The sequence below is a fragment of the Haliotis cracherodii genome, unplaced genomic scaffold (assembly GCF_022045235.1).
Source record: "Haliotis cracherodii isolate W230 unplaced genomic scaffold, xgHalCrac1.p SCAF_12, whole genome shotgun sequence".
In the NCBI taxonomy this organism is placed as follows: Eukaryota; Metazoa; Mollusca; class Gastropoda; order Lepetellida; family Haliotidae; genus Haliotis; species Haliotis cracherodii.
The window spans coordinates 29,505,264-29,528,868 of NW_027266267.1; the positions used below are offsets into that span (position 1 = coordinate 29,505,264).

Consider the following 23,605-nt stretch of genomic DNA (forward strand, 5'->3'; position numbering starts at 1 on the left):
TCAAGTTTTTACATGTACTGATCATGCTGATGGAAACGAATAAGGGAACAATGGAAAAAAAATATGGAAATAAACTTAACTGTCAGTACATTCGTAATACTGCACATACAAATGCAACACATGCTTGGCTCACTCTGGATTAACTTCCACTAGACAGCTCGTGGAACATCACGAAGATGTTTCATTAGACTAATATCTGGACTCTTGGCGGGCCAGGGGAGTAATGTGACGTTGTGGATTTGAGAAAGTCCACTGACACACGGCCATATGTGGACATGCACAGTCTCATGAAACTCCAAGTGTCGCTTAACACTACACTGTTTGTTACCATTGACTTCTTCACGGTAGCAAAGACCTACCAGGCTACCCTCAATACGTCAGAGTTCAGTTCTACAATCATAGGTAACACCAGACGTCTTTGTCTTTATACCCATTACGTTATGGTTTGCATATGCTAAAGCTACTGTAGAGATGAGTTTCTGTGCATTGTTTCCAACACATATTTGGTGGAAAAGACAGATCTCATGATTGCCTTTTTTGTAACCGAGTCAACTACTCAGCGTTCCCTTCACTCTCAATTAGTACAAAATGAGACTAACGTTATTGGTTGGTCAGAATCTGTGACTTGGTTGATGAATGTCATCTATGCTCATGATATCAATCACTGGACTGTCTGGTGCAGACTCGATTATTTACAGACCGCCTTCATTTAGCTGGAATATTGCTGAGAACGGCATTAAATAACAGACAAAACAAACAAAAAAATGAGTCCTAAGTCCATCTGATCATCTGCTACGTTGATAGGTGTAACCTGCCAGCACAGGTATGCTGGACACGCGAAAACTTACTGACAGCTGCCATGTGTGGAGCCTCTCAAACATCACTATGTAGACACGGGACCAATGTGTATCCTTGCAGCACAAGGCTGTAAGCCCAAACTTCATGTGAAACTTTGGTAAGTATATCCCAAATTGCACTACTGCCCCGTCTTACCCTGTACCTACATCCCTGCTGTGATATGGACTGATCCTTGCAGGAGTAGGTGCAGGACATTATCGATAAACAGGGACCAGGAAATGTAGCACACCGTTGAAGGTTTGGTTCCTTGCACAGCAATTATGACGAGTATATTGCATCTTGGCCTGTACCCCCATTAAAAGATATAACAATCAACCACCATTATATATTTAACAAAACATGTATTTTAATGTAAACAGATACATTTATCATGTTCATCATGCATGAATGATGTAAATTAGAATTCCACTGTTTCAAATATATCTATCTGATCAAACAAGCTACATATCTCAGCCAGTGTTTCTCCATGATTGATATCATTATTTAAACCACACAGGACAATATTTCCACAAAATGAAAGCCATCAGAGATAATTTCAATAGACAAAATAGTACAAAATCCTTTAATTGAAAGGCCTGCAATCACTTTATTTTAAAGCTGCTTACAAAAAACCATTTCCCACTAATATTAAGCGCACTGTACTACAAAAATGTGTTACAGCAGTATATATTCATACCTTCCACCCCGTGCATACATTCACTGTCAACCAGTTTTAACATGCAATATGTGAACAGAGCCTGAGCCAGCTTCACAGATAAAGAAGATAATCAGTGCACAGACAAACTTAAGTCAGGATTCGTGATTCAATGCAAATTAACAAGAGCACAATGGACACCGTCATACTGTCCGCCAGAACATACACACCTTGTTACCATAAACTCCAAGATTGAATGTTTTCAATAACTGAATCCACAAGAGGTTTCATGTGTCCATTGTGTTCTGTCCAGCACACAGATTCATCACAGATCATATCTCACATCAATTCACTTTCAACTAACTGGCATTATTAAGTTGATCTTTGTGTGGGCAGGAACAAACACTCTCCTGTGAATATGACTGTGTTGAGCAGATCTGGTCAAGCTGCTAGTGATGTTCCTATGACGAACTGCCAGCTGGCTTCTTCAAGCATAGACACATCAGCTGCTTGAGATGAAAAACTACTGTTGACTTCACATACCAAACACAAAAACTGTGGATACAGCCAGTGACAGGGCCATCACAAAGTAGCCCGACTTGTACAGGTTTTTAAGTCCGAAACCGTATCCAGCATCCCATGCCTGCAAAACACGAAATTGTATGAATACAGTGAATGAATGTTGTTTTAGGGAGCAGTCAACAAGGTTGGTGACCAGGCGAACAGGTGGATGACAGCAAGTACCCGACTCAGGACACATTGACACACAGTCATCACTGGCATGTGGAAACCACCCCATCCTCAATTTACTTGTCAGTCGACTCAGAAAAGCATCTGCCCCTTACAAGTGTCATTTGGGCCAATTCAGTCAAGCTGTACGTGTTATTTGTGGGCCAATGCAGTCAAGCTGTATGTGTTATTTGTGGGCTAATACAGTCAAGCTGTATGTGTTATTTGAGGGCTAATGCAGTCAAGCTGTACGTGTTATTTGTGGGCTAATGCAGTCAGGCTGTATGTGTTATTTGAGGACTAATGCAGTCAAGCTGCATGTGTTATTTGTTGGCTAATGCAGTCAAGCTGTATGTGTTATTTGTTGGCCAATGCAGTCAAGCTGTATGTGTTATTTGAGGGCTAATGCAGTCAAGCTGTATGTGTTATTTGTTGGCTTATGCAGTCAAGCTGTATGTGTTATTTGTTGGCTAATGCAGTCAAGCTGTATGTGTTATTTGTGGGCTAATGCAGTCAGGCTGTATGTGTTATTTGAGGGCTAATGCAGTCAAGCTGTACATATGTGTGTACATATGACGCTTATTCAGGACATTTAAATGTGAAGGTATACGAGAAAAGGTTTTATGTTTTTGATATAATTTGATATTTCAAATCGAAGCAAACAACTCATGCAAACTTCTTCTTTCTTCTGGAATGCCAGGAGGAAGGTAATGTGCAGGATTTACTTGTCCTGGAAATCCATCTGTTGTAGTCCAGAAAATAAGGGAAAAAGGTCTGATGCATGGATCTGAAAATGAGCCTGGAAAAAACAATAAAATATTAAATCACTTTTCTCCAAGCCTCATGTTTTACTTACCAAATGCCTGATTCCATTGAGAAAGTGGTATGTGACAGGCAGAGCTAGCGTGTACTTCATCCCGGTGAGGATAGCTGGCCCCAGGGACAAATCCTTGATCATCTGTAGATAGTAGGGGTAGCTCTCTGGGAGACACAGCATCAGGACAGAGACCCCAGACACAACTGTAACACAACACAGTAAAGTCAGACAGACAGACGGACAGGGAGTAGGAGTAGCTCTCTTGAAGACACAGCATCAGGACAGAGACCCCGGACACAACTGTAACACAACACAGTAAAGTCAGACAGACAGACAGGGAGTAGGGGTAGCTCTCTGGGAGACACAGCATCAGGACAGAGACCCCGGACACAACTGTAACACAACACAGTAAAGTCTGACAGACAGACAGACAGACAGGGAGTAGGGGTAGCTCTCTTGAAGACACAGCATCAGGACAGAGACCCCGGACACAACTGTAACACAACACAGTGAGGTCAGACAGACAGACAGGGAGTAGGGGTAGCTCTCTGGGAGACACAGCATCAGGACAGAGACCCCGGACACAACTGTAACACAACACAGTAAAGTCAGACAGACAGACAGGGAGTAGGGGTAGCTCTCTGGGAGACACAGCATCAGGACAGAGACCCCGGACACAACTGTAACACAACACAGTGAGGTCAGACAGACAGACAGACAGGGAGTAGGGGTAACTCTCTGGGAGACACAGCATCAGGACAGAGACCCCGGACACAACTGTAACACAACACAGTGAGGTCAGACAGACAGACAGACAGACAGGGAGTAGGGGTAGCTCTCTGGGAGACACAGCATCAGGACAGAGACCCCGGACACAACTGTAACACAACACAGTGAGGTCAGACAGACAGACAGACAGGGAGTAGGGGTAGCTCTCTGGGAGACACAGCATCAGGACAGAGACCCCGGACACAACTGTAACACAACACAGTGAGGTCAGACAGACAGACAGGGAGTAGGGGTAGCTCTCTGGGAGACACAGCATCAGGACAGAGACCCGGACACAACTGTAACACAACACAGTAAGGTCAGACAGACAGACAGACAGGGAGTAGGGGTAGCTCTCTGGGAGACACAGCATCAGGACAGAGACCCCGGACACAACTGTAACACAACACAGTGAGGTCAGACAGACAGACAGGGAGTAGGGGTAGCTCTCTGGGAGACACAGCATCAGGACAGAGACCCGGACACAACTGTAACACAACACAGTGAGGTCAGACAGACAGGGAGTAGGGGTAGCTCTCTGGGAGACACAGCATCAGGACAGAGACCCCAGACACAACTGTAACACAACACAGTGAGGTCAGACAGACAGACAGACAGACAGGGAGTAGGAGTAGCTCTCTGGGAGACACAGCATCAGAACAGTGACCTGGACACAACTGTAACACAACACAGTGAAGTCAGACAGATAGAGGGACAGACAGACAGGTAGTAGGGGTAGTTCTCTAGGAGACACAGCATCAGGACAGAGACCCCGGACACAACTGTAACACAACACAGTAAAGTCAGACAGACAGACAGACAGACAGACAGGGAGTAGGGGTAGCTCTCTGGGAGACACAGCATCAGAACAGTGACCCGGACACAACTGTAACACAACACAGTGAAGTCAGACAGATAGAGAGACAGGGAGTAGGGGTAACTCTCTGGGAGACACAGCATCAGGACAGAGACCCCGGACACAACTGTAACACAACTGTAACACAACACAGTGAAGTCAGACAGATAGAGAGACAGGGAGTTGGGGTAACTCTCTAGGAGACACAGCATCAGGACAGAGACCCCGGACACAACTGTAACACAACACAGTGAAGTCAGACAGACAGACAGACAGGGAGTAGGGGTAGCTCTCTGGGAGACACAGCATCAGAACAGTGACCTGGACACAACTGTAACACAACACAGTGAAGTCAGACAGATAGAGAGACAGACAGACAGGTAGTAGGGGTAGTTCTCTAGGAGACACAGCATCAGGACAGAGACCCCGGACACAACTGTAACACAACTGTAACACAACACAGTGAAGTCAGACAGACAGACAGACAGGGAGTAGGGGTAGCTCTCTGGGAGACACAGCATCAGAACAGTGACCCGGACACAACTGTAACACAACACAGTGAAGTCAGACAGATAGAGAGACAGGGAGTTGGGGGTAGCTCTCTGAAAAACAGGAAACAGAAAACTGAAAAAATATTTTTTTTAAAGATTCCTCAATAGCAAAGGGAACCACTTCAGACCTTGATTAAAACAATTATCTAGTTTGGCTGAAAAATATTGAATAGTTTTGTGGTTCTATTCTGGAAACACCTACCTCCATTTCAGCAAAGTTAACTTGTTTCCATGTTGACAACCTGGTCTTTGTTTTCGCAAAGTGTCATGAAAGAATAGTTTTAGAGATATGGTCCAGACAAACACACCACTATGAACAGAGTCAAAGTCAAACTTGTTGCCATGAAAACAGAAAAAAATTACTTCTCCTAAATTTCTAAAAATTAAAAGGCACCACCTTTGTTAATACATGTAGCCAGTATGGAAGAAAAAAAAGTCTTTCACAGTTTTCGATATATTGAACAGTTTTCTGGCTTGCACCGGAAACAAAATTATTATGGACAGACAGACAGGCAGGCAGATGGAGACAGATGAGGCTTCAACTATATCCCCCTGCATTATAACTATGCCAGTGGGAAGATAATACACAAGGACACTCCAATGAGCTGGAAATTCTACTGGCCCTCACAACAAGACTCTGATAAGCCTATTTTAAATTTTACCCATAATTGGTATGGGAAGGATATTTTTAGCAATTTTCTTGAAGAATCCAGTATACTCACCTACTGACATGCCGACACCAGTCACTCGGTGAGTCAGAGACAGTATACTCACCTACTGACATGCCGACACCAGTCACTCGGTGAGTCAGAGACAGTATACTCACCTACTGACATGCCGACACCAGTCACTCGGTGAGTCAGAGACAGTATACTCACCTACTGACATGCCGACACCAGTCACTCGGTGAGTCAGAGACAGTATACTCACCTACTGACATGCCAACACCAGTCACTCGGTGAGTCAGAGACAGTATATTCACCTACTGACATGCCGACACCAGTCACTCGGTGAGTCAGAGACAGTATACTCACCTACTGACATGCCGACACCAGTCACTCGGTGAGTCAGACAGTATACTCACCTACTGACATGCCGACACCAGTCACTCGGTGAGTCAGAGACAGTATACTCACCTACTGACATGCCGACACCAGTCACTCGGTGAGTCAGAGAGTCTACTCACCTACTGACATGCCGACACCAGTCACTCGGTGAGTCAGAGACAGTATACTCACCTACTGACATGCCGACACCAGTCACCCGGTGAGTCAGAGACAGTATACTCACCTACTGACATGCCGACACCAGTCACTCGGTGAGTCAGGGACATGGACATGGCGAGATGTGGCCTGCCAGACAAAACAAAGTCCTTATTAACAGGTAAATGAGCAAGTCGATGTTATTTATTGCAGTCAGCAATATTAGAGGCTTATCCACAACAGCCTGTAAATTATTTGATAAGTTTGCAATATTCTACAAATGACAACCTGTAAATATTGGTGGCTGGACCACACAAGCAAGTGATGGATATTATGATGAACGTCTCATCTTATTGAGGTTCATTAACTCGTTATCAACCAAGTCAAAGAGCATAATCACTCAATCCAAATAGGCGTCGCCAGCAAAGGTTGTTGGGGCCCTATACGTGACATGGCTGTTAAGGTGAGATGAAATGGGGCTCTTTGTTCAAGATTATTGCACTTATATAGCAACATGTGTGTGTGTGTGTGTGTGTGTGTGTGTGTGTGTGTGTGTGTGTGTGTGTGTGTGTGTGTGTGTGTGTGTGTGTGTGTGTGTGTGTGTGTCTGTGTGTGTCTGTGTGTGTCTGTCTGTTTGCTTGTAGATGTCTCCATGGCTGTGTACAAGATGGTGTTAGTGCTTGGCATGTCGGTGGAAGTGGAGCTAGAGGATGTCTCCATGGCTGTGTACAAGATGGGGATAGGGCTTGGCATGTTGGTGGAAGTGGAGCTGGAGGATGTCTCCATGGCTGTGTACATGATAGGGGTAGGGCTTGGCATGTCGGTGGAAGTGGAGCTAGAGGATGTCTCCATGGCTGTGTACATGATAGGGGTAGGGCTTGGCATGTCGGTGGAAGTGGAGCTAGAGGATGTCTCCATGGCTGTGTACATGATAGGGGTAGGGCTTGGCATGTCGGTGGAAGTGGAGCTAGAGGATGTCTCCATGGCTGTGTACATGATAGGGGTAGGGCTTGGCATGTCGGTGGAAGTGGAGCTGGAGGATGTCTCCATGGCTGTGTACAAGATGGTGTTAGTGCTTGGCATGTTGGTGGAAGTGGAGCTGGAGGATGTCTCCGTGGCTGTGTACAAGATGGGGTTAGGGCTTGGCATGTCGGTGGAAGTGGAGCTAGAGGATGTCTCCGTGGCTGTGTACAAGATGGGGTTAGGGCTTGGCATGTCGGTGGAAGTGGAGCTAGAGGATGTCTCCATGGCTGTGTACATGATAGGGGTAGGGCTTGGCATGTCGGTGGAAGTGGAGCTAGAGGATGTCTCCATGGCTGTGTACATGATAGGGGTAGGGCTTGGCATGTCGGTGGAAGTGGAGCTAGAGGATGTCTCCATGGCTGTGTACATGATAGGGGTAGGGCTTGGCATGTCGGTGGAAGTGGAGCTGGAGGATGTCTCCATGGCTGTGTACAAGATGGTGTTAGTGCTTGGCATGTTGGTGGAAGTGGAGCTGGAGGATGTCTCCGTGGCTGTGTACAAGATGGGGTTAGGGCTTGGCATGTCGGTGGAAGTGGAGCTAGAGGATGTCTCCGTGGCTGTGTACAAGATGGGGTTAGGGCTTGGCATGTCGGTGGAAGTGGAGCTAGAGGATGTCTCCATGGCTGTGTACATGATAGGGGTAGGGCTTGGCATGTCGGTGGAAGTGGAGCTAGAGGATGTCTCCGTGGCTGTGTACAAGATGGGGTTAGGGCTTGGCATGTCGGTGGAAGTGGAGCTAGAGGATGTCTCCATGGCTGTGTACATGATAGGGGTAGGGCTTGGCATGTCGGTGGAAGTGGAGCTAGAGGATGTCTCCGTGGCTGTGTACAAGATGGGGTTAGGGCTTGGCATGTCAGTGGAAGTGGAGCTAGAGGATGTCTCCATGGCTGTGTACATGATAGGGGTAGGGCTTGGCATGTCGGTGGAAGTGGAGCTAGAGGATGTCTCCGTGGCTGTGTACAAGATGGGGTTAGGGCTTGGCATGTCGGTGGAAGTGGAGCTAGAGGATGTCTCCATGGCTGTGTACATGATAGGGGTAGGGCTTGGCATGTCGGTGGAAGTGGAGCTAGAGGATGTCTCCGTGGCTGTGTACAAGATGGGGTTAGGGCTTGGCATGTCGGTGGAAGTGGAGCTAGAGGATGTCTCCATGGCTGTGTACATGATAGGGGTAGGGCTTGGCATGTCGGTGGAAGTGGAGCTAGAGGATGTCTCCGTGGCTGTGTACAAGATGGGGTTAGGGCTTGGCATGTCGGTGGAAGTGGAGCTAGAGGATGTCTCCATGGCTGTGTACAAGATGGGGTTAGGGCTTGGCATGTCGGTGGAAGTGGAGCTAGAGGATGTCTCCGTGGCTGTGTACAAGATGGGGTTAGGGCTTGGCATGTCAGTGGAAGTGGAGCTAGAGGATGTCTCCATGGCTGTGTACATGATAGGGGTAGGGCTTGGCATGTCGGTGGAAGTGGAGCTAGAGGATGTCTCCATGGCTGTGTACATGATAGGGGTAGGGCTTGGCATGTCGGTGGAAGTGGAGCTAGAGGATGTCTCCATGGCTGTGTACATGATAGGGGTAGGGCTTGGCATGTCGGTGGAAGTGGAGCTGGAGGATGTCTCCATGGCTGTGTACAAGATGGTGTTAGTGCTTGGCATGTTGGTGGAAGTGGAGCTGGAGGATGTCTCCGTGGCTGTGTACAAGATGGGGTTAGGGCTTGGCATGTCGGTGGAAGTGGAGCTAGAGGATGTCTCCGTGGCTGTGTACAAGATGGGGTTAGGGCTTGGCATGTCGGTGGAAGTGGAGCTAGAGGATGTCTCCATGGCTGTGTACATGATAGGGGTAGGGCTTGGCATGTCGGTGGAAGTGGAGCTAGAGGATGTCTCCGTGGCTGTGTACAAGATGGGGTTAGGGCTTGGCATGTCGGTGGAAGTGGAGCTAGAGGATGTCTCCATGGCTGTGTACATGATAGGGGTAGGGCTTGGCATGTCGGTGGAAGTGGAGCTAGAGGATGTCTCCGTGGCTGTGTACAAGATGGGGTTAGGGCTTGGCATGTCAGTGGAAGTGGAGCTAGAGGATGTCTCCATGGCTGTGTACATGATAGGGGTAGGGCTTGGCATGTCGGTGGAAGTGGAGCTAGAGGATGTCTCCGTGGCTGTGTACAAGATGGGGTTAGGGCTTGGCATGTCGGTGGAAGTGGAGCTAGAGGATGTCTCCATGGCTGTGTACATGATAGGGGTAGGGCTTGGCATGTCGGTGGAAGTGGAGCTAGAGGATGTCTCCGTGGCTGTGTACAAGATGGGGTTAGGGCTTGGCATGTCGGTGGAAGTGGAGCTAGAGGATGTCTCCATGGCTGTGTACATGATAGGGGTAGGGCTTGGCATGTCGGTGGAAGTGGAGCTAGAGGATGTCTCCGTGGCTGTGTACAAGATGGGGTTAGGGCTTGGCATGTCGGTGGAAGTGGAGCTAGAGGATGTCTTGATTGTTTTGCTTTGTGTTACAAATTTGGACTACATGGTCATCATATGTTGAGGGTCGGTGGGGTAGCCTTGAGGTCAAAGTGTTTGCTCGTCTTGCCGAAGACCTGGGTTCGATTCCCAATATGGGTACAATGTGTGAAGCCCATTTCTGGTGTCCGCCACCGTGATATTGCTGGAATATTGCTAAAAGCTGTGTAAAACCATACTCACTCACTCATCATCCACTGTTAGTGGCAGATATAAATAAGAACATTTTCTTGTCGTCAATTATTGTGTATGAGTATATCAATAGTTTTGATTCTTAATGGTTATTGTGATAAAAATAATTTATACTTAAAACTTGCCTGTATGAGGAGAGGAACGGTGAGAGCGGGCGATTCAGCTGTCTGTTCTTGTCCCAGTACTTCCGCATTTCTTCATAGGCTGTACTTGAAGACATCGGAATCCTGGACAACAACAGAGTTCAGCAATTGACAGCTAGTTGGAAGACATGGAAATAATCCTGTTACACTGTCATTACTTTATGTTCTGGACACACAACATTCTTCCATCACCCACAAATAACTTCGTAATAATCACACTAATGTGGCAGTGCGAATGCATGGGCCTGTTTCAGGTCATCACTTCGGGACAGGTGTTAGGTGATTACCTCAGGCAATAAGCTGTTTCATTCATGCATGGCAACGCACATATTTTACCATCATTTTATTTTACCACATAAGTTCACCATCATTTTACCTGAAAAAGTACCTTTTTAGGCTAATCACAGTGTCAGAATCAACTAGATTAGATAGATTTGCATTCTTTGGATACATGCTACTTTCATAGCGCTATGATTCGTATTTACTAAATGAAGCCAGAAAAGCATTTTTATGGCATTTCTAACTGTTCTTTAGTCCAAAATCCTTAAAATAAAACAAAAATCTACTGAAATGATGTAAGCGCCATGTCTGGGCCAGCACATTCGAACGATTATGTTATTTATAATGTAGGTAACACATAACCTTATTGAAGTGTACTATGTGTTTACAGACAAACACGCTAGTTGTTGACATTTGCACATGGTCCGTGCGTCGTGAGGTACTTACTTGTTGACAAACACTGCATGCTGCCTCAACAGGCTCTGCCTGCCTACAGATCTGGAACACAACATGGGATTTGTGTAGCCATGGGAACAAGTCTTTACACAACATGTGACGGGAACTGGACAATCAATACCCACGGAGATCCGTACCTTGTATATTTTGGCGGACTACTACACAAATGCTGCATTACCTCTACACACCTGTACTTGATCTACGGGATGACTCATACCCCAAATACGTGTATTTGTACACAATGTAAATGTAGATGATTTCTTATTAAACTAAACATTATTCACCTCTAGTGTTCTATTGTTATCTGTAGCAATGACCTAGAATAATATGAGAAACAATCAGAGAAATCAGCGCCTATCGGCTGATGAAGTGTAAACTGCTTCTGTGGGACGCTGAATGTGTTAATTGGTGCTTACTCTATAAATAAATGGGTATGGTTCATCCAATTTGTGTATGAGTCATGGAAAATAAAATGCTCAATATCAGGAATGGAAGACAGGAATTTTAGGTGTGTATAAGCCATTTCAGATGGGTACGTACCTCCTTTGGTGTGGATTGTCTATTGACTAGTGTAGTGATGGGAATAAGTCTTCATAACGTGCTTATGGTAACTGTTCTTAGAGACTGAGAATAAACTTGATGAACACTGTTTCAATATTTACCTATGCTTCCTGTTAGCAGTCCTACCTGTCCTATGTGTACCTGGTATACAAGACTATATTCTCCATGTCCTAACACTAACCACAACATGATCATGATGAGTCTGATGATGTAACAAATACTAAATGATCTGAATAACCCTCTAAATGCTATCTGTCCAACATGTCTGATGGTTTGGAAAAGACCACTGCATTGCGTTTGTTTAATGTGTTTAACTTGAGTAGGGGAGCAGTATGTACATTCCTTAAAGAACCTATCAATAGTATCATTTGTTACCCATTTTTTTCCTGTGTTGTCAAAACTAATGAGTTATACATCAAATAACAACCACCCACTCGTGTGTAACTAATGGAAAGTCATCTCCCAATCAACAGAAAACTCTGACGACAGCCATGTTGATTAAAATGTTCTTAAAATATCTTTCGTCACTGGCATGGTAGAAAGCTCATGGAAAGAAAGCTGCTGTTTATCAGGAAGTTGACAGCATTGCCGAGTTGAAAACTGCACCACATGTTGTCAAATTTTGGTTACAAGAAAATTCATATAGCTAGTTCCAGTATAGTAGATCTTTCCAAATGAATCTTTTGCTTGACCATTCACAGTTGCCACTTAGAACTTGGGTTTTGAAAGCATGAAAACGACAATCAAGGTCACATAGGTGAAGGTCAGTCGATAACGCGTTGGCTTTTCCCATCAAACTTTTCCGTTGATTATAAACTACGTCAGGTGTGTAAACAACCAAATAACGTGACACGCAAATGTCCAGTAGAAAGAGGGGTTCCTAATAAACAAGAATGAGATGAAACCAATGAAGACATGGAAGGGCGGCCCCCGGCCTTCAATATATTGGCGAAGCATAGCAGCAAAACAGTGGAAAACTAGCTGTTCAATTCAATGAAAGGTGCTTTAAGCTTTAATTTCGTTCGTGCACACTGCCATTTAGTTAATTCTTGAGCAAGTGGGGAAAAAGGAATAGGAAATAAGCGCTGATAACCGTGCAACTACCTCAAAAGCATCGCCATCTTGTCTGCAGGTGGAATGAAGACTCGGCTACGGAAAATGAAACGAATGCAACATTAGCGAAATTTGCTTCACATCGATTCCACTGAACCAAAACGTTAATCATATATAAACTGTATATTGTTATACAAAGCAAGGGGGGCAAGTTTAGCACTGAATATTACAAATCTACTTTCAAAGTGAAAAGTATGAAATCGATGTTTTATCTATTTCGGAAATGTAGAATAATGTTCAATTTAACATAAACCGGTATGACAACATTTTGTAAATTGTATTTGTCGACGAGTAGTTAACATTGTCTCCAAGACATTGAAACTTCAACCGTCACGCATTTATAATTAATCGTAGCGGGTACTGTTGGGCAAATGTTGAATACTCCGCCAAACACTTAAATATAACTATCACTATTGTGACTATGTAATACAGGTAATGGTCAACTTCTACACAATGATACCCCTACATAACATTACCTAACCTGTATTAAATATTTCATAAATACAACTTGCTGGTCCGTAATCACTTGCCTCACAGTATATTTTTAACAATACTTGACATTTATCATTATCTGGTCGGTATGAGGCAATATCAGTATAGGTATCACTGACATTTTAATGAACAAAAATTAGAGAACATGACATGGACGATTTTATATGTTGATTTTATTCATGTATATTTTGAATTTGTTTTAGATTTTCATATTTTTCGCAAAGATACAATTACTTTATCGTCAGCATTCCGATTGTCAACAAAAAACAAACACACCCTTTTCTTCATATTTGTGTAAAACTGTAGAGATTAAATTTGTGGTCGAGAGTTCAGTATTATTCACTTCAGTTTTCACAATATAGATAAGGCGTCATGGTTATAAGTCGGTTCTCGGTGGTCCACCAAAGTGATTCAGGCACGCCTACTCGTGAACCGAAGTCTTCTAGGGAAGATGGAGGACTGTTGATGTAAGTGTACGCACGTTCCCGCAGCAGTATTTAAGCTACATTTCAGGGCGAGGTAGTAGACCGCGACTGTTTTTAATGAAATTGAAAACTGATATAACTGTTGTTAAATTGATTATGTCTGTTTAAACACCACTCATTCCTGCAACAGTTTGTAGAAAGTAATCTGTGGCTGGGTAGTTTTGTGTAAAAATAAACTGGTTCAATGAAGGTTGGGGTAAGAATTTAATTATCAACCACACGCCACCTTGATATGTTGTATTTTTGTGCCGAAAAGAGCAAATTTAGTATTTTTTAAAGATAGGATGTCTAAAATACCCATTAGCAATGTGTGTATACGCAATGTTTGTACATTTTAACAACTTTTAAATCAAATTATATTTTTTTTAAATAAAACCATGCAGAAGTATTCTTTGAGTGCTGACTTCAAGCCAGTACAGTTCCATGTTTGGTATAATATCGCTTACTTAACATCTTTTAAATTGCAAATCAAGCATATGATGAAATATACTGAGAGGTATAGTTTCTTTTGCTCCTCAGTCTACTATCAAATTATTATTTATTGACAGATGAAATACCATGTCTGAAAAAGTCAAATCAATATTTCACTCTGGTGAAATACCCCTTGGTGCCGGAACTACCTTCAGCCTACTTGCTTGTGGCTAAGCTTGTCTGGCCGTGTGAATCAGTGAGAAAATACATAATAAATATTTTCCTTTCTTGATAAAATAACATGTTTAATTAATTTCGTGGTCTGCGAAGTTGCGCCGCTCATGACAATATATATCTGTCACTCGCTGAAATAAACATGCTTTTTGAGAAAACAATCCTCTATATTTTAAATGTTCAATGTAAATAGTAAAACAATATGATTCATTCTGAAACCTGATGTACATATATGTTTTCAGTGTCTGTAGAGAGTCCCGGGGACTCTCCGTCATAACTGCTGGGGTCCCAGTCACACGACAGACGGGGCTCCAGGCACTGCCGCCATACCAGCAGGAAGTAGAGTAGAAACTATATGTGTGATGCCTTATGCTGACCGTATAAGGGATTTCCTTGTTTGAAACTTTGTGATCGAGTGAAGATAATGTGTCTGAACTTTTATTGCATTTTATAACCAGAACAGAAATATGTGACGAATCTAATGTGCTTGCATTAATTTAGTTTGTTTCAATCATTCAAACACCCATACTCTTTTGCGTCTAAAGGGACTGGGGTATCATTTGCGTCCATTCCTAATAATTATTCATCCCGTTAAAACCTGTCAACAAAAGTGTATGTGCATAGGTCGGCCAGTCAAGGTGTATGAGTGAGTTTGGTTTAGTGCCGCTTTGAATAGTATTCCAGTTGTATCTGGCCATGGGCGTGTCAGCTTATTGTGGGAGAAAAGCCCGAAGTGATGCAGATCTCAGACGTTTACCAATTTATCTTTTACGTACAAGATTACATACTAAACTGTGTACAAGATTACCGTAATTTCCGTGTACGAGATCGATTTGTGTACGAGATTACCGCAACCCTCCCGGCACACCGTGTTTTTCTTTTATAAGATTAATAATAAGAAAATGATTCTATTACTGTGTCATGTATTGCACACATATTAAAAACAATGTCAAATCCATTAAAAAGTATACAATACTCGGCCATGAGGCCCGAGACACAATATTGCCTAAGATTTACAACATAGAAGATGATGAGTTAATAGATGTCACCAACGATCTCAAACGCAATGAAACATAATTTTGAATAGGCGATGCACCTACTTTTAACGCATCGCGTATGTCATTGAATGGGGAATTCCATTCATGACGTAATATTTGTTTATGAGTAATACACGTACAGCGAGTGTTACTCATACAGTATTACACGTACAGCGAGTGTTACTCATACAGTATTACACGTACAGTGAGTATTACACGTACAGCGAGTGTTAACCATACAGTATTACGCGTACAGCGGTTATTACACACACAATTATACACGCAGTTGAAGCTGAAACCTTCATTTCAAAACTTAACAGGAAATAAAAAATAATGACATTTCAAGAATAAAATGTCTAACTGAAATTCAGGTACAATTGTCTCAAAGCAAAAACGTGCATTATAACAAAACACTTCACATGCAAATACGTGTATAAATCAACAGACACCCCCAAAGTCGATGCTAGTTATATCGAAAGGTGTCTTACAAATAGCATGTATCGTACGATGTGAAATACCGCGAGATTTCAAATTGCAGGCGCGCCACACACGAAATTTGTCAACAAACCCAAACCAACACTACTTTGTGCATATAGGTATACTTTGGGGTTGTCTCTCACCAGTGTTTCCAGAATGTGATTTGTGTACCATTTGCACTTAATGAGACAGCACATTTCATATCAATGAAATGTATTTTCGTTCCTTCCAACATTCTCAAGCAGACGGCAGGTCAAACGTGTGTTCGAGCAGATGAAGTTGGTTGACAACTTGTCATTCGGTCTACGTGTAGTTACCTACGGAATAGGACAACTTACGTGACATGTCATTTAATAACATGTATTCGGTATTCAAACTTGGTTCGCACGATACTTGTCTATCTATTAAGTGGCTAATACTAATAGATTATTTCGACCACATCCATAAAAATAGTTACTCGGTATTAACTGATTGGGAAAATGTTGTCACTTTGTAAAACAGGGATAATTGGAATATGTGTACAATATGTAGACAAGTGCCAAAGGACCAAAGATTTGGAGGCTATGCTAACATGTTTACCCCAATAATATTGTTTTTTTTCTTCAGCCTCAGCATGTAAATCAACAATTTATGACCTGTCTGATCATACTCTTTACTGTAACAAAAACGTGATGTTTTTCAAATTTGTGAATTGGAGGGGAATGCCACTGCAATGTATTTAATATGTTGTTTTTTTTATAAAATACATGTATATGACAAATCTCATTTCCCCAGAAAATGACAGACAGATAACTTAGTTTGACTTTCAGGTAGCACAAATTGATATGAGATGACTTGATTATTGTTTGAAGCAAGTCATTGAATAGAATCTAGCAAAAGTACAGCACTGAAGTACTGAAATCATACAGACTAACAAGTTTCTGGACAAATGAATTTGTATGCAGTAATATGTTCGAAATGGTAGTCGTCTGGAAGGCTGAGTTTCAGGCCTAGACGGGTTTTGCTGTATCCTTAACATGAAAAAAACCATGTCTTCAAATGATGCCCAAGTCACAACATGAACATTAACAAAATCCCAGCTGTGAACTTATTCTGTATATCTCCATGTTGCTCAAACTATAAACCACTGATTGATTTTTCTTATCCTTGTTTCCCTGCCATGATATGAGTGTGGAACTAGTTACTGCTTTGTCTAAACTGTTGAATTAATTGATTCATAAAAAAACACAATTATTTTATCTTTCAGACTTGAATCTTCAAAATGCCTGTCAACCAAATCACCTACTCAGAAAAGTATTATGATGAGAAGTTTGAATACAGGTAAATTAACATTGACGACAGCCTGTAAATAATCAAGTCTGGGCCTGACAATCTGGTGATTGATATTGTGAGCAGTGATCCATGCTGTCAGTATCAACAAAGTCACCAAGCCTGACCATTTGGTCGCCTCTTACGATCAGCATAGGTTGTTGGATCAAGACTCCCAATGGGGTTTTATGTACACATAATATAGGAAGTAGCATGCTTGAATTTAATGTCCAGTGCCTCTTGGGCAAGGCCATTTTCATTACAAGTACTTAAAATAATGTTTATTTCATGTCTTGACAAAATAAACTGTGAAATGAAAGAATTTCCCCCATTAGTTGCATGTTTCACAATAGCTTAAGATTGCACGAAATACTTTTGGATGTACTTGCTTCTTTCTGTATTTTGGCTGTATATCATAAATTAATTACATAGGTAATTCGTGTTAAATGTTGTGAAAAACCTAGGAGAGGATCGCTATTTGTCCAAATAGAACAAATTTTGTATTCACGAGGTACAAATTCGAAAGTACAAATTGTGGTTAATATGTGACAGGGATAAAAATTTAATATTTTGCCAAATTTGCAAAGGGTATGATGATGATCATAACCAGTTCATTAGTATGTTTAAGGAAAAAACTTTCTAAGCCTCTTAGATCTCTGTCTAATGGATTAGCTGCCTCTTGTTATAAATATTGGGAAATATAGTTTATTTAACTCAGCACTCAGCAATATTCCAACTATATCACTGCAGTCTGTAAATAATCGAGTCTGGACCAGACAATCCAGTGATTGACGTCATGAACATTGATCTGTGCAATTGGGATACAATGATATGCTTCAAACCAAGTCAGCGATCCTGACCACCTGATCCTGTTAGTCATGTGTCTCAACAAACATGGGTTGCTCAAGACCAAGTCTAACCCGGATCTTCACGGGTTTGGTAGACAAGGCACACCTAAATTGAAAATGGCTCACCTGAAAAACAGGTCCAGTGCACTTGGGCATGCCTGATTTTTTTGATGTGTTCGAATGTACAACTGGAGCCATTCTGATATTGAAAGGACAATTTGATCCTACCATAAATCTTGAAAAGTGGGACCATTTGTCGTGTCTCGTGTGTTAAAATATCAAGAACAGTTTTTGAAATTCAGCATGAAAGTCGTGGGATCCTTGTTATAACCCTATTGTTGAAAGTTAGAGATTTAAGATTCCTGAGGTTTTAATACCTAAGGAAAGACCTCAGGGAGCCCATAACTTCAAACACTGAAGAGTACACACAATGATCCTTGAAATGCTCTGTTTCATTGTCCTGCCATCCCCAGACACGTGATTCTGCCGTCCGACATAGCAAAGCAGGTGCCCAAGAACCACCTGATGACGGAGACTGAGTGGAGAAATCTGGGAGTGCAGCAGTCGCCAGGCTGGATACACTACATGATGCACTCACCAGGTAACCAGGCACACACGCCACACTCCACTACCTCTCCAAACACAATCTGCAACTCAGTATGTTTTCAATTATTATGGAAAGATATTTTTAGGCCAGACTTTTTATTTCTTGGTTTTCAAAGTTGAGTAGTGAGAAAATAAAAAAAAGACAATTCAGATTATGTTTGGTCTTCAAATGTTATGTGAATATGTTGCTGTGTGCAGTGTTAGGCTTGTCTTGCAGCTTAACCTGTCATGTCGGGTTGAAAATTTATGAAAAATGTTACTTGACCAAGGACAAGTATGACCAACATTCTTACTTGCCCTATTTTAAAATGTACTTGCCCAAAATCAAGCTAATAAATTCAGTAAAATGTTAGTGTACATCTGATGTATTGTGACTTTTCAAATATTCAATTCTGAAATTTGAACATCCAACTTTGAAAGTTTGTATTCGATTGCAAGCTTGTATGTTTGGGGACTTGGAACAGATGGTGCAGTTCATGACTTTGGCCGTGTCTTTCCACTCAGCGATGAATGTTCGTTTTCGTTTACATTCGTCATACTTCTTATTCTTGGCCGAAATAGATTCATTTGAATTTTCAGAATTCCCCTCCGCCTTCCTTTTAAGTTTGTCCCCACCGCTGAAAAAAATTAAATAGACCGCTAGCTGTGACATGATCTGACATTTGCGGTACTGGCAATGGAGATTGTTATTGTTGATATCCCTGACGAGGCAAAGGGAGGCTACTCTATCACTAGCTTACTCATTTGAAACAAAAGACTACAGGTTTACTTACAGTGATACCTCGCTATTGCGCTCTTCAATATCGCGATAACTCAGTTATTGCCGGCTTTAACACATGGCTCCAAAAATTTATATTCACGTTCAGTAAACTTAAGTCACTGACATGATGTCTTTTCCCCATCGCAAAAAAAATATTACAAGCTGATCACTGCGAGCACGCAACACCGGAAATACCAATCACAAATCCGCAATAAAGTCCTCAATTTAATCCTATTATTACACATCTGGTTATAAAAACATGTTCGTTGTACACCTTTACATATGTTTGTAGCATATTTTATTAATTTTATTCAAAATTTCGTTAAATATATTTTATATTAATTTTGGCGAAATCGTGTGTAAAAGGATCGGTAGATTGCACAACTCGCCGTTATTTACAGCAACCACGGTCAGGTTATCGCTATTGACGCCTTGAAACGAACTTTAGTTGGCAGGAAATAGATATATAGATCTATATTATAAATGCCTTGCTTTGACTCGTTAAAAGTCACATTTGTCGTAGTTCGACTGTTTTATGTCAACAGTCTACGTGACCAAGAGCGTGTGAGCCTCGACGGTCAAAAAAATAAATTTCATCAAAGCTAGGCCTAACGAAGCGTCTATTGTCGGAAATCGTTTCTACCTCGCATTACAAAATCCAAGTAAAGTAGTCAACTGTCTGTTATTCCATTTTCCAAGAAGCATGTGCCATATATGGAAGTGTTACTACGATTTAACAATGAAACAAGTCTGGTTCTCGTTGTTGACCTGCCTGACATCGAAGTGTATAAATACCATTGGTTGACTGGTGTAGCTGTATGCAAATTAGACTGCCAGTCTGGGATACTAGCAAAATATTAGCCAATCAAATATTGTAACATGATCACATGATTACATTCACGTGAAACTTGACCCAGTTCATTTTGTAAGCATGCTCCACTTGTCCACGGGCATACTAGGAAACGTATATTAAACTCCCGATATATAAACCTTGCTTGGCACGGGCGTCGGGCAATGGTATTTTTCAACCTCTGCATGTACACAGTTGCATTAGGCATATATGCTGGAATAACACTGAAAAAACAGTTTATCAAGTTTTCATTTCTGTGGGTCAGCAGAATCTGGAAACCAAATAAAGAAAAAAACCTTGCTTGGCTAGACCTAGATTTTGAGCCAGGGGCAGACTTGATATCTGCATGGCGCAGTCAGGGATGTATACAACTGTAATTTGTTGGGAAACAGGACTCATGAAACAATCTAACATAGGCAACGTGTACACATGAAGACAATCGGGGGCACGGGTGACCAAGTCGTCTAAGGCCTCCCAGTTTGTTGTGCTGAGTTGTGTCCCTTGGGCACACCAGAAACCTATGATTATGGGTTTGAATCCCGGTTCGTCCTGATTATGTTTCTAGGTTTGTCAGCACTATACCTGTACTCTTGGGTTTCACTAAAGCGTTGAACTTCAGGGACCAGCATCACTTCGGTCTTTCCTCCCACAATCAGCTGACATGTTGTGACGTATCTGGAATGTTGTTAAAAGCGGCTCTAAACCAAACTCACTCTCTCAATTTATTACAACTTGAGAACATTTATTTAGTAAAACATATCCAACTTACTTTCACTTTTATCATATGCATTGAAACACACTCCTAATTAAAAGTGTTTTTTTGACAAGGCCTTATCTTGTTATATCTATTTACACAACTTGTACACCATATCATGTGTGAGGCATATCGTAATGGTTCTCTCTGTTGAGTTTTCAGAGATAGAAATTATTTTTTTATTTTCATTAGTCCGCAAAAATGATCTGATCCATAGTTGTCAACTGCCAAATGAAAAGGGGGCACAGGTGGCCCAGTCGTCTAAGGCACCGTGATTTGCTGTGCAGAGTTGCGTCCCTGGGGCAAGCCAGAAACCTTTGATTGTGGGTTCAAATCCCGGTTCACCCCGATTATGTTTCTAGGTTTGTCAGCACCATACCCGTGCTCATGGGTTTCATCGAAGTGGTAAACGTCTGAGACCTTCATCACTTTGGGCTTTCCTCCCACATTAAGCTGACACGCCATGATATAACTGGAATACGGTTAAAAGCGGCATTAAACCCAACTCACTCACTCACACAACCCAAATGGAAAAAGTGGTAGTCCACAAGGAACGATCACTAGTCCTTCCTGAATTTGACTAGTCTGGAACTAATGGTTGATTTGGAGCTCTGCTAGGATGTAATATCACTGAATGAGGGTTATCAGCCTTTGTGTGTGGCTGCAGGGTTGAGCCTAGGGAATCAAAATTCTGGAATCTATTTTTGTGAATTATACAACCAAATTTTGATAATTATTATACCAAGATTCCGTCCGTCCGTCCTTCTGTCCGTCCGAAAACTTTGTCCGCGCAATTTCTCTTAAACTATTCAGGGGATTCATCTCAAACTTAGTACATATAATCTGTGTCATATGGAGGGGTGCAGTCAAAAGAAAAAAATTGTTTATATTAATTTTCCATTTTTTTAATGAATTTTTCAAACCCTAACATCCGTCCGAAAACTTTGTCCCCACGATTTCTCTTAAACTATTCAGTGAATTCATCTCAAACTTAGTACATATAATCTGTGTCATATGGAGGGGTGCAGTCAAAAGAAAAAAACCTGTTTTTATTAATTTTCCATTTTTTAATGAATTTTTCGAACCCTAACGGCCGTCCGAAAACTTTGTCCGCGTGATTCCTCTTAAACTATTCAGTGGATTCATCTCAAACTTAGTACATATAATCTGTGTCATATGGAGGGGTGCAGTCAAAAGAAAAAAATTGTTTTTATTAATTTTCCATTTTTTTATGAATTTTTCAAACCCTAACCCTATCCTAGCTATTCAGTTTGAAAGTACTGACACACTAGGCAGGTCGGGGGTATTAGTGAGCCACGCTCACTTTTGCCCTTGTTCTGTGAGCATTTAAGCTTAGTTTTCGTGAATTTCATAGTTTCGCATCTATTTGACACCTCACTTCACTTCAATAAATGTCCTTCTACTCGTTAAAAACAGCTTTTTATTCACGTGTTAAAATCATGCAGTGTATTTGACGAACTCTGTGGCAGAGAAATGCAAAATTCTTCACAAGTTCTGCTAAAAGATAGATTTTCTGCAAGATAGGCATATTTCTTCTCTGACTGGTCATTTCAACAAAATATTCTGTGACCACGGAATCACGGAATACGGCGAGAACTGATATAATGCTGATGATGCTCCTTCAAAAGTCTGTAATAAATGTTCACACAGTGTTAAATATTAAGAATGAAGGGCAAGGGGACCTTTGCCCTAATGATTAAAAGTTTAATATTTAGGAGATTCACCAGAGTCACCAGAGTCACCAGATTCAAATACAGGAGTGAACCTCAAGAACCCCAGGACCCCTTAAGTATATTCTATTCAAGATCCCACTATCAGTAAAATTGCTTGCAATAAACCGTTTTATTTCTTCTCACTTTTTTTCCAAAACCAACCACAGTTCTTTTGACTTGTGATGATCTGTTGCAGAGCCCCATGTTCTGCTGTTCCGACGACCTCTGCCTGCAAGTCAGCAGCATGTGAATCATGGGTGAAATAGACACACCCCCACCCACCCCACCCGCTCTCAGACTGTGGTTGTGACATTTCTGCATAGAGATCCCAGTGACTCAGTCCAAGGCACTGACCAGATGGACCAACGTGTATCACAGTGCCATACGTGTTCACAGGCTTGTGGGAACCATCAACCAGCTTTTGTTACATTAATATAATGGAGATTTTATCAACTTTTGTTTGTCTATATATCATCAATGTAAATACATGTTCAGTTGCTATTGTGAATGGCTGCTTAATTCCTACAACAATCTCATTAACGTCAGATCTTTCACTCTGATTTGATAGCCCTCTCCATAAAGATCTGACGAACACTGCATAGCAGGTGTTATCAGGTCACTGCATGGCAGGTGTTATCAGGTCACTGCATGGCAGGTGTTATCAGGTCATATCAGGTCACTGCATGGCAGGTGTTATCAGGTCACTGCATGGCAGGTGTTATCAGGTCACTGCATGGCAGGTGTCATCAGGTCACTGCATGGCAGGTGTCATCAGGTCACTGCATGGCAGGTGTCATCAGGTCACTGCATGGCAGGTGTCATCAGGTCACTGCATGGCAGGTGTCATCAGGTCACTGCATGGCAGGTGTCATCAGGTCACTGCATGGCAGGTGTTATCAGGTCACGGCATGGCAGGTGTTATCAGGTCACGGCAT

The 23,605-nt window shown here is 42.2% G+C and overlaps 4 protein-coding genes across 4 annotated transcripts; 1 reads left to right on the forward strand and 3 right to left on the reverse strand.

Annotated features, from left to right (window-relative positions):
- Nucleotides 1-1,419: 1,419 nt before the first annotated feature.
- Nucleotides 1,420-12,704, reverse strand: LOC139458331 (succinate dehydrogenase cytochrome b560 subunit, mitochondrial-like). The gene is made up of 6 exons (XM_071239720.1): nt 12,667-12,704; nt 10,993-11,043; nt 10,249-10,350; nt 6,504-6,565; nt 3,078-3,241; nt 1,420-2,135 (listed from the first exon to the last, which is right to left on the reverse strand). Exons 1-6 carry the CDS (start codon nt 12,681-12,683, stop codon nt 2,028-2,030), a joined length of 504 nt encoding a protein of 167 aa, XP_071095821.1. The 5' UTR covers nt 12,684-12,704; the 3' UTR covers nt 1,420-2,027.
- LOC139457998 (uncharacterized) lies at nt 6,812-8,422 on the reverse strand. Its single transcript, XM_071239319.1, has 2 exons — nt 7,046-8,422; nt 6,812-6,955 (listed from the first exon to the last, which is right to left on the reverse strand). The coding sequence occupies exons 1-2, from the start codon at nt 8,420-8,422 to the stop codon at nt 6,812-6,814; spliced, it is 1,521 nt and encodes a 506-aa protein (XP_071095420.1).
- LOC139457999 (uncharacterized) lies at nt 8,477-9,874 on the reverse strand (the record flags this gene model as incomplete). Its single annotated transcript, XM_071239320.1, has 1 exon — nt 8,477-9,874. A coding segment is annotated over exon 1 (1,398 nt), but the record flags the coding sequence as incomplete, so codon positions are not given.
- A 3,153-nt stretch (nt 12,705-15,857) lies between the features above and the next one.
- Nucleotides 15,858-23,340, forward strand: LOC139457761 (cyclin-dependent kinases regulatory subunit-like). The gene is made up of 4 exons (XM_071239115.1): nt 15,858-15,930; nt 17,058-17,131; nt 18,441-18,568; nt 22,867-23,340. The coding sequence occupies exons 2-4, from the start codon at nt 17,073-17,075 to the stop codon at nt 22,929-22,931; spliced, it is 252 nt and encodes an 83-aa protein (XP_071095216.1). The 5' UTR covers nt 15,858-15,930; nt 17,058-17,072; the 3' UTR covers nt 22,932-23,340.
- The last annotated feature ends 265 nt before the right edge of the window (nt 23,341-23,605 follow it).